Source organism: Thunnus albacares, chromosome 23 (assembly GCF_914725855.1).
Source record: "Thunnus albacares chromosome 23, fThuAlb1.1, whole genome shotgun sequence".
NCBI lineage: Eukaryota > Metazoa > Chordata > Actinopteri > Scombriformes > Scombridae > Thunnus > Thunnus albacares.
In genome coordinates, this window is record NC_058128.1 from 15,160,025 (window position 1) to 15,170,910 (window position 10,886).

Sequence of the window (10,886 nt, forward strand, 5' to 3'; positions counted from 1 at the left end):
AAGGAAATACGTAATCATTGTTGTAGAAATTAACGCAGGGGAATTATATCGATGCACAATTAAGATAAAATTTGTGTAATGGTGTAAATATCATCACCAGGAAAAACAAAAAATAGAAAATAGCTTCAGCATCCTTCAAACCAGAGTGTAACCTGCACGTTCAGTATAAATTATGGCAGTTTGAGGTATAGTTTAGATTTTAAATACGTATTAAATTTAAAATACATTTTACATGCACCTCATTAAATTACTAGTTTGCAGAGAAAACACACTTATGATCATCTGGAAGTGTGTGCACATTATTGTTGTTAATGTTATAGAAACACAATTACATATTTTAATGTTAACATGTTTGGAATAAACATAACCTGCTCTAAATTTGATCAAATAAAATCACTGCCAAATTAGTACTTCATTACAAAAAGAAGACAAGATGAACTGTTTGACTGAGGATTTTTTTTTACTCATTCTGTCATACCTTCAGATGTAATTCGGCCTATTAAATCATTTAAGAGTAGATCTGAAGGCATTTCTACATTGAGCAGTCAGTAGTTAGAATGATTCTCTCTCGTCTCTGTCTTCTTTCTTTTCTTCTTCTTTTTTTTCCTCCAACCGCAAAGACAGTCAAGAAATGAATGACCAGATTATTATCAATTGGGGACGAAAAACAGAAAGAAAGGGTGGAGGACAAGTTTTGAAAAATGTAAGAAACACAACAATTGATCTTCTTGTCCCATTGTCTTTACTGCAAACATTTTAGAATTGTATGCTTTATGTATTATTTATATTATGAATCACTGATTGTGAGAAATGTGGTTTATTCAGGTGTAAATGTATTTGCTTTTTTTGAAATGTAGTTAACACTGCTTGTAGCCTGCTCGTATTGATATATGAGTGTCGATTTAAAATGTGTTAATAAAGCAGCAATTTTTTATAGCCACTAAAAACATTAAACACCCAATATTTCTTTATATATTATTCTTTTTCATCTGCTTGTGAAACTACTTCCTCAGATTGGCGGACAGACACGGATGATCCTGCACCATTGCCATATGTCCAAAAAGTAGTAAAATAGGCCTACCTTTAGAGAAAAATTCACATTCCTATAATGTGATTGAAAAAACACAAGCATTGTTCCATTTGGAAATATGAGAAAAAGAGGCAGATCATATTGCCACACGTGCAATGGTATGCATCTATTAGATGTTTATGTTTTTGTTTGTGTTAGAAAACCTAATTGCTATTAAAAATTGGATCAAATAGAAGTAGAAGGAAACAGCATCTGGGAAGTAATGAGGACAGGAAGGGAAAACAGGTATCATTGAATTGTGGTGGTTTGCTGCCACCTACTGGTCAACTTAATAAGAGTCTGTCCAAAATATGTAAGACAATAGACTGTAAATTATCCTCATAAAGTTTTATTATTTCCTTTCCCACTTTATATTAAATTATTTTATTGTACATTACATCCACACTTCATTATCACATATGAAATGCAAACAAATAATGCAAATGTATTTGGCTGAGGTGCAGGCTACTCTGATGTGCATTTTGCTCTGATCACATAGTGCCATCTACTGATATACATTGGATGTACAAGCTGTCCTGTGTTTTTAAAGGGTAGATGAAATAACAGCAGCAAACACATTTTTGTTGAGACTTTTAGAGAAGTGCAGTTCTGTGGTCTTTTTTTTTCATCAGCAGATTGTTCTTGTGTAAGTTGTTCCTGATATTTTGTCCACTTCCTTTACAGATATGAGTGAACTAACACTTTTAAGGATATTGAATGTATCTTTATGTGAATAGGACATCCAGTCTGTAATATTAATGAGTGTAACATTCATATGTCTGCTTTTACAAAAGCTGCAAATGATAACATCTGATACTATTTAAAGACCAAAACTGCAATTAAAAGTCAAAAGAGAACCTATTTGGCTTCAGAACTTCAGAACAAAGGGTCCTTTGAAGGACAAAAACCCACTCACCTACCTGTGAAGGATTGTATAACCAGCACTGAAGTCTATTTACAAGATTTACTGGACTTGGGGGTATTGTTACACTGCATTTCAAGGATTAGATGAATTAAACTTCCTATCTGAGACGGCTGCACACAAAAAATACACACACACACTCACACACACATACACACACACACACACACACACTAACACATACAGAGCTCAGTCTGCCAATAAAGCAGAGAACAGAATAATCTTCATTCTTCTGTTGTAAGATGCAGTGAACCTAAACAATTAAGGCTGCCTCTAATGGCAATGATACGACAGGATCTGTAGATACACAGTCCAAACGCTGGTGTTTTCTTAACACAGACACTTTTCAAGCACAGTAATGGAACTAATGATAATCTGATATATTATTTGTTGTATCTCAACAGAAAATTCTCTTTTTTTTCTTGAAATCTCCACATGGAGGTCAGAGGTCAGCATCAGGTGGGACGCTTCAATAAAGGAGACACTGACCCACACAAGTGCTTGAACTGTGGACCCCCAGACCAGTTAACTGGTTTGCTTTCAAAAGATCAAGAAGGTGAAGCTTATTGATTGCAGTCTTACATCAATAACTATGACAAATGATGGTCTTTTTACTGCACAGTAGGTACAGTAACTCTTTAAACAGGCAGTTTAATTTTGAGCAATTTGCATTTTAAGTGAAATGCAAACCTTAAAGGGGCACTCCACTTATTTGCCACATGAGGATCAGTTTACCCATCACGAGGGGTATCACTCAGTCTGTGTATCATGTCTTCTGTGGTTCAGGAGGTAGCTTTCTGAAGTCTGTCTATCTATGCAAAAGTCAGTCACATGTTTGATCTGTCTCCTTCAGTTTATGCAAGTGCAATACACAATTGCTGAAATATCCCTTTAAATAAATCAAAGCTATTTATAAATCTATGCCAATGCATAAAGGACATTTTTCAGTGAAGTGCATGACCAACATCTGTTAGAATCGCTTCATAATTGCAATTGTATGTTCTCTTGATTTCTTTTAAAGTGACAATAAATAAAGCAAATACTCCATGCTAATGAATGTTAGGCATTGGTATTTAGTGTCTGCTTCTGCTAATGTCAAAAGAGGCTTCATGTTCGTTGAGCTAGAAGCTGTCAAGCTGTATATATATGATCGTAGGACAGATAGGGTACTAAAATGATATACAATGGAGAAGAAAAGCACATTTGCAACACAACAGACAAAGATATCTGCACAGATACATGCATAATTGTTCAATAACAAGTTACATGACAGTTTCTTTTATCATCAGGCCACCAAATTTACCGCAGGCCAGAAGATACTGTATCATACAAATACCTTGGCAACCATTTCACTATTGTGTTTTGTACAATGTCAAAAGGACAGTGAATTTAAAACTTACTTTTAGTTTGGTTTTTGGAAAGTTTCTTCAAATCTGAGCTGACAAAATACAGACCTCCTATCAATACATGTCAAATGTGGACTTTAAAGTGCATTAAATAAGCGATATTTTCATTTATTTATTTTGTAAGTAGCAAACATATTGTGAGAGGATAACTGAGGGGATAACTGGTCTGCTCTGGTCTGGTTATATGTGTCCTATTAATAGGCCTGGCTCAGACTCACAATGTTCAGCTGTAACCGAACTCCATCTGTCAAGTCACGTCCTCTCCCTGCTCTCCCTTCTTCAGTATCACTGCAGCCAGGCTGGGGGCACTCTGGTCTATGCCACCCTCCAAGCCAGACAGACGGTAGGACGGGCAGACAGCTGCCTCTCAGACCCTTGCACATTATGGAGGCTTTGTATATTCAGCCCTTTGAAGAAGACAGGCGGATGGAACAGGAAGAGGGAGGAATGGAGGCCTCCACTCCCACGGGCTCCACCACAGACGAGGAAACAGATGAGGACTCTGAACGAGAGCCCCCGCCTGTCGTCCGGAGGAAGGTGTCATTCGCTGATGCATTTGGCCTCAACCTGGTGTCAGTCAAGGAGTTTGACAATGTTGATGTGACAGAGTCAGAGGTCAGCGAGCCCACTGAGAGGGAGGCGACCCATCCGTTGGAGGAGATCTACATGTCCCGTCTGTTTACAGTCCCCTCATCCCCAGAGGAGCTGCATCAGAGTCTTCAGGCACAAATGGTCGAGCTGGAGAGCATTGAGCTTCTCCCAGGAACCACCACACTCCGTGGCACCGTCAGGGTGGTCAACCTCTGCTATAGTAAGTCTGTTTATGCCCGGATCACCCTGGATCGCTGGAACACCTACTTTGACCTGATGGCGGAGTATGTGCCTGGATCAAGCGATATGAAAACGGACAAGTTTACCTTCATGTATACTCTGGTTCCTCCCTTTGAGAAACAGGGGACCAGAATGGAGTTTTGCCTGCGTTATGACACATCGGTGGGCACTTTTTGGGCTAATAACAAAGAAATGAACTATGTGCTGTTCTGCCACCAGAAGGGACAGGGGCCTCAAGTGCAAGAGGAGAGTACCGGCCACAAGGGCAAGAGGAGCTGTCTCAAAGCTAACAGGTGAGAGAATCTGATGCTGAATCTTTTTTTAAACATGCCACCGCTGAGTCACTAATGCACATCACCCTTGAACGTCAACAATAGATGTCATAATCAGAAAGGGAAGTTATTCAAATCTATCACTGGAAACTCTTCATGAAAATAAATATTTTACATGTTCTTAGTGTCGCTTTTTACTTCTTGTTTGTGCTTGATTACAGAGATCAAGCATGAAAGCAAAGGCCCCAAATAACTGAAATTGATTCTGTGAGGAAAATCTGACATTTGACACAGAGTGTCTATTTAAACAGTGATTCTCATTAGGTGGAAGTACAAGCTAGCATTGCTTGCTGGCTGGGCCATAGTGTGTTTACAGAAAGCTGTTATATAACTTTTCAGTAATGCATGTTTGGACTGTAGAACACATATTGCCCATTTAAGGTCAGGTGTCTGTCCAGGTTTCCATGACGTCTCACTGAGGCAATGGGAGACAGATATTCATATTTTATCCTGTTTGACACCAATCCACAAAATCCCTTTTTTCTGCTTTAGGAAAAATAGTTCCTTATTATGTATCTATATGAAAATGTGATAATACAGCAAGCATATTTCAAAGTCATAGCACAGATATATGCTGTCTGCATGGAAACAGGGATTGCATCTATCTTGTGCAAACCTATTACTGTGTATTGTAATCATAGTAGGGCCAGTACTGGTGTGGGTGTAGCACAGGGGAGATGTAAAACAGAAAAACATTATACAAGTCTTGAGGATGTCTCTAACTTCTTTATTATACCATTTCATGAAGCTCTGAAAATCAGAAGCCTTAAGACATTATAAGACATGTGAATGTGTGGAAAGAGGGTGACAATGAAGGTTTTACTATTTCACACATCACCACTCATTTACACCCTTGAAAAAACACATAAAACTGCAGTATCATTCTAAAATATTAGCTTACTGTATGTAATGTTATTACCATTTTATTTTGAACCACAGGAGGGGAAGTGCAGAGGAAAAGACCAGGGAGATCATTAACACAGCAACAGTTGCTGCAGGTGTGTAGACTTTGTGTTTGTATATGTGTGCTTGAGTGTGTGTATGAGTGTGAGCCAACTTTGACCCTTGGGTTTGTAAATCTGAGTCTCTTCATTTTGCAGAAGTTCAGGCCGCACATGAAGCAGAGGAAGCTGACAGAAAGACAGTGGACAGTGCAGAGATACAATCATTATTATACCATGAAGAACACAAACCTTTGGTGAGGTGCATTTATTATTTTTGGAGGCACAGACTGTACTTAAAGTCTGAAAAGCAGAAAACACCAACATCACCCAGAAGTAAAGCTTGCCACAAAACAACTCTCTGTCAATACGCCATTTTTATTTGTCTATAGCTGCTGATGTAAACTGCAGATATAAAGTAAGAAAGTCCTGCCCCCTGTCGTCACTGGACCCTGCCCCCTGGTCACACCCCCCCCCCCCCCCCAACCACCACCCACCCCTCTGGGCATGCTGGCCAAGGGCCTTGCATGGTCAATTTACAACCCTACAAGAATAAAATCGCCCACATTCTCCATTTTCATCATTATTATTACTTCTCATTCTTGTTATTTATTATTCTTCCTACCTTGTGTCTTTCCCTCTTTTCTTTGTCATTACTCATTAGCCGTCCCTCTTACAAACATACCTCACCTAATCCTACATGTCACGTCACAAACACTAGCCAAACTCAACCTCCCAGTTCAATGTAAATTGTTGTACTGTCTTGTCTTAAGGTCCTAATGTCTGTATGTTTTAAAGCTATCCAATTGTCCTATATCTTTTTGTCATGTTATATTGTACCAATAAAAAGTCCTAGAAGGATATGGAAAGTCAGCTGGCCTGACACCTGAGAACATGTCTGAAATCACTCGTGCAGACTATTAATAATAAACGTGCATGTAGCCTGCTTGTGAATGTGCAGAAAAGTTGATGATGTAAACAAAAGTAGGCTCACGTGCTGAGGTTACTGTGGTATTGCAGTGCATTGCATCATCGTTTGTCATCATGTAATGTTAGATATCAAAGGACACTCGATGGATGGGCTTTCATAGAGAGATACATCTCTATTTCTATCACAAATATTTTTCGACGTAAAGCCAGTACAAGGATTTAAAATGAATGTTGACCTTAAAGAATAACAAATCACTGTGCTAGTGGCCTCTGGTTATAGTTCAAGTAGTTCAAACATAAATTCTTGGCTTGACTTTTGACCTTTGGCCTTTTTGACAGGTGGATAGCGTAAAAAGCCGACACAGAGCGGCACGTTTGGCACGTGTGCAGGACTTCTTCTCCCAGAGGAGGCAGCAAGTACCAAAGCCAAAACCTATGCCAAGCACGTGGGATGACGCACGCCAAAAGAAACCATCCAATGAGAGTCTGCAGGTACTCACCTACCATCAGATTCCTCTGCTTACATTGGATTGGAACAATGATAAACCACAGCAGTGGGGGACTGCTGACGTAGATGATATTTGGACTGGAAGAGATAAAATGTCGAAAGCTTCCGAGGAACATATGAAAGATACACCTTCTGTTAATGATATATGGGAGAACTTTCACAATGGCACAGATAATACCACTAATAAAGAAACCTCCGTGTGCGATGTATGGCAGGCATTTCTTAATGGGCCGAGCTGCAAGGACCATTCTGGTGTTCCAGAGTCAGAGTGGCTTCAGACGGCAGCGTCGGTGTCTCCACCAAACGATAAAGAGCCCCAAACCCAATATGGAGCAAGCAGTCAGGAGCATGAATTTCAGGTGGGCACAGATATACCCACCATCTTACAAGCACCCACCTCAGCTGCATGTCAGCTGCTGTCAGACACTCGTGAGACATTGCTGGCTAATGTCGCCTTAAACGCCGAAGACCAACAGCCAGCAGAGGCATGTGTCGGTAGCCCAAGAGATGACAACACAGTGACACAAGATGCATCCCAAAGGTCACAGACGAACTCTGTAACAGACACTCTGCAGGAATTTAGCTTCATAGGGGCAACGCCCGTGTCCGAGGGCTCTGTTGACAGTTCAACTGAGTGTCACGAGCTTGTGATCTGGGAGCGAGAAAGAGAAGGAATAATAGGAGAAGCAGGAGGAATAGGAGGAAATGAGCCCTCCATGCCGCACACGGCTGACTTAGTAACAAGCTCAGGGGAGTCGGAAACAACAGACATGACAGCAATGCCAGAGTCTCAGAATGCCACCGCTGGTGATAGGATCTCACAGGGAGCAAGACTGGATGAGGGTCTTTCATACAGCAGGGAAGGGGAGGTTACAGGTACAGCACACAATGCGATGGCATTTAGCGAGACAATCAGTCAGGGGACAAAGGATTGGGAGAGGTTTGTCTTCTCCGTGTCCAGACAAGGAGCAGAGGAAGGGATCACAACGAACTGCACGGAAAATAAAGTATCTACAGAAGAAGAAATATTTAGGCCACAGTGTGAAATCTCCCAGGGGTATGCAGATGAAAAGCAGTGCGAGGAATTCAAGCCGAACCAAAACAGGGAAAACGCATTAAAGCAGAATGACAAAGATGAAAATGAAATAAGACCTGCACAGTCACATGCAGATGAATTCAATCTAAACCAAACATGTCAGAAAAACATCAGGCAAAGCCAAATAATGGAAAGTGAATCAGAATTGGATGAATCAGAGAATGAAGACGTAGCATCAAATAACAGAGACATGGACAGATTTGGACAGAAAGAGGTGGAAACTTCTGATTGTACAACAAGCGAAAAGACAAAGACACTAATCGGAGAAGCAGAAGTGATCCGGCTATTAGATGAGGAAGCAGAAGCAGAGTTGGGCTTTCAGAAAGAGGAGGCGGAGGACCCAACACAAACACAAACAGAGAAGAATGGTGCACTGAAGCCTGAAACAGATGAACATGTATCAGTCTCAAATCAGACAGATGAAGGCATAAGCTTGAGCTGTAGTGGAATAATTCAAGAGAAACAGGTCTTCCAAAATGACCATGATACATTCAGACCTTCTCCAACAGATAAATGCAACCCAAACCCAATGGAGGTGTTAGAAACTGGATGGACTCATTCACAGGAACATATGAAGGGTCAAGAAGAGGATGTAGGCAGTGAAATAAGCACAAGAGAAGTTACAGTGAAAGAGAACATTGGGAAGAAAGACACTTCAACAGAGCTTCAACACCAACCTGAAACATTAAAAAGAATAGAGGAAGATATGAGTCAGAGAGATAGAGCTGAGAGGGTGAGTATTGGAAAGCTGGAAATAGAAGCAGTGGAGGAGTTGATGGGAAACATGGAGAACCCTCAGGGGGAGAGTGAGAATGCACCAGCTGAAGTGAAAGAACAAGAGTTGTCAGCAGAAGTTGAGAGCTCTCCACATGTTGAATATAAAAAATTGTCAGAGGGAACAAAAGACCCTATTACGGCAGAAAATACTGTAGCACTTGAAGTGATAGAATCTGGATTAGAGGAGATGTTCATAGACAGATTTGGAGAAGATTTGGTCAGTGGGATTTGGGAGGATGTGTTCGGTCAGAGAGGCAATGTGCAGGCCTCTAATAGAGGCACAAATATTGCTAAGAGAGTGGGGGGAAGGCTGACAGATATACTAGATATTACGCATGATTGCCATCTTCTTTCAGACGAAGACTACAATGAGACTTTTGATTCAGGTGTATTCTCCTTGACAGAATTACCAACAGATCCTAATTTAAACCTCTATCAAGGCCTTGAGCAAACTTTAACCAAAAGGAGTAATGAATTCTCACCAACAGGAACAGGGCAGTCACTCGCCCAAACAGAACAAACTCACTTTCTCTCTAAATTACAGATAGATTCAGATTCAAGTGCTCATCTCAGTCAAGATCTCAAACCCACTTTAGCTGCTCAGAGAAAGCAGTCATCGACTGAATCAGCTAAAACTCTCAGCTCTCCAAAGGATCAGGGAAACCACACTCAAATAAAGGAAAGATCAGTCACCCGTCAGGAGACAGGTAGCCAAATAGAAGACTGCGTATTAGCCCACAGGGAGAGTTTTAATCAATCAGGCCACCCATCTCCCGAACATTCAAGTCCCTCCTCTAAGAAATTAAAAGAGTCCGATGGTCTCTTATGGTGGAGTATATTATACATCCTTAGTCACATCACCAGAGTTCTTATTTGCTCCCTTTTAGTCGCTGGATTCTTCGTCATTGTTTTGCTGTGCGATTTCCCAGCATTCTTTGCACTCTACATATCTTCATTGTGCTGGTGGTTTTATAAGTGTAAGAGACACAGAGGGACAATGAACAAGGTGGGATAAATTGAGAGTTCTGAGAGAAGGAAGGGTGTTCAAGGGTGCTGTGTGTGGTATTTTTAAACATCAGTACATCACTGTCAAATCAATGGTGACGTCTTCATATTTTATATTCAAACTGTGAGACCATGGGGAAGACGATTAGAAGCAAGAAAGATAGGTGCAATACAACAGAATGCAACATACAGCACTTGTAACGTGTGTGTTTGGTTGTGTGGTTTTATGTTTGGTTGTTTGTTTTTCCAACTCAAAGTGAATTAGTGCAGTGGTTCCCAACCTTTTTTTTTTTTTTTTTTTTTTTTGGCTTGTAACCCCTTAAAACCAAGCAATGTCTACTTGCGACCCCTTGTCACAGTAAATAGATCATACAGTGACTCACAAGGGGGAAAAGAAGAAGAATGTATGAAAAAACAATTCCAAATAATCTTGAATTTAATTTCGGAAATTATACAGTAAAATTTAATTCAATTTGTGAACATTTGTTGAATATCTGAGTTGATGCAGATTGAGTGTAAACGTGTATGTGTATGATGTGTGTATATTTGCTGTGTTTTATGGGCCCAATAGTACTTTACAAAATGGAACAAAGTGACTATGTGTTTGATTCATGTAGATGAAGGTTGTTTGCAATATTGGGGCATTGGAGATTTGAAAGATTTCTCTTTCCTTGCTTTTCTTGAATAAAAGAAATTCATACAACAAAAGAAACAATTTAAACATTTATTTGGTCTATTACAAAGACACATCCCAAATTTTGTATTCTTTCCGTGCAATGGTTTTTATTGTACTAGATATTGAGCCCATGAACAAGAAATAAAATCAACAGAAAAGAAAGGAAATAATTGTTGGGTCCTATTTGCTATTCTCCATTTTTGGCATCTACGTATATTCACCAGCAGAAATATTATATTATATTGCTGTTTTTAAGGAGTAATTAGAGATACATTCAAATCTGTGAGTGTTTGATTTTGTTAATTTCCTTATTTTCTTTTGTCTAACATCTTCCCTTAACCTGCATTTATATTTTTTCTGCTTTAGTTTTTACTTTGGACATCTCGTCATTTT

The 10,886-nt window shown here is 39.8% G+C and overlaps 1 protein-coding gene across 2 annotated transcripts; it reads left to right on the top strand.

Annotated features, from left to right (window-relative positions):
* Positions 1-2,411: 2,411 nt before the first annotated feature.
* On the top strand, positions 2,412-10,663 carry ppp1r3aa (protein phosphatase 1, regulatory subunit 3Aa). Of its 2 annotated transcripts, XM_044343312.1 has the most exons (6): positions 2,412-2,547; positions 3,681-4,521; positions 5,500-5,558; positions 5,661-5,758; positions 6,771-8,133; positions 8,224-10,663. In XM_044343312.1, the coding sequence occupies exons 1-6, from the start codon at positions 2,427-2,429 to the stop codon at positions 9,825-9,827; spliced, it is 4,086 nt and encodes a 1,361-aa protein (XP_044199247.1). In that variant the 5' UTR covers positions 2,412-2,426; the 3' UTR covers positions 9,828-10,663. The 2 variants fall into 2 exon arrangements, with proteins under 2 accessions (XP_044199247.1, XP_044199246.1); XM_044343311.1 differs by having other exon boundaries at positions 6,771-10,663.
* The last annotated feature ends 223 nt before the right edge of the window (positions 10,664-10,886 follow it).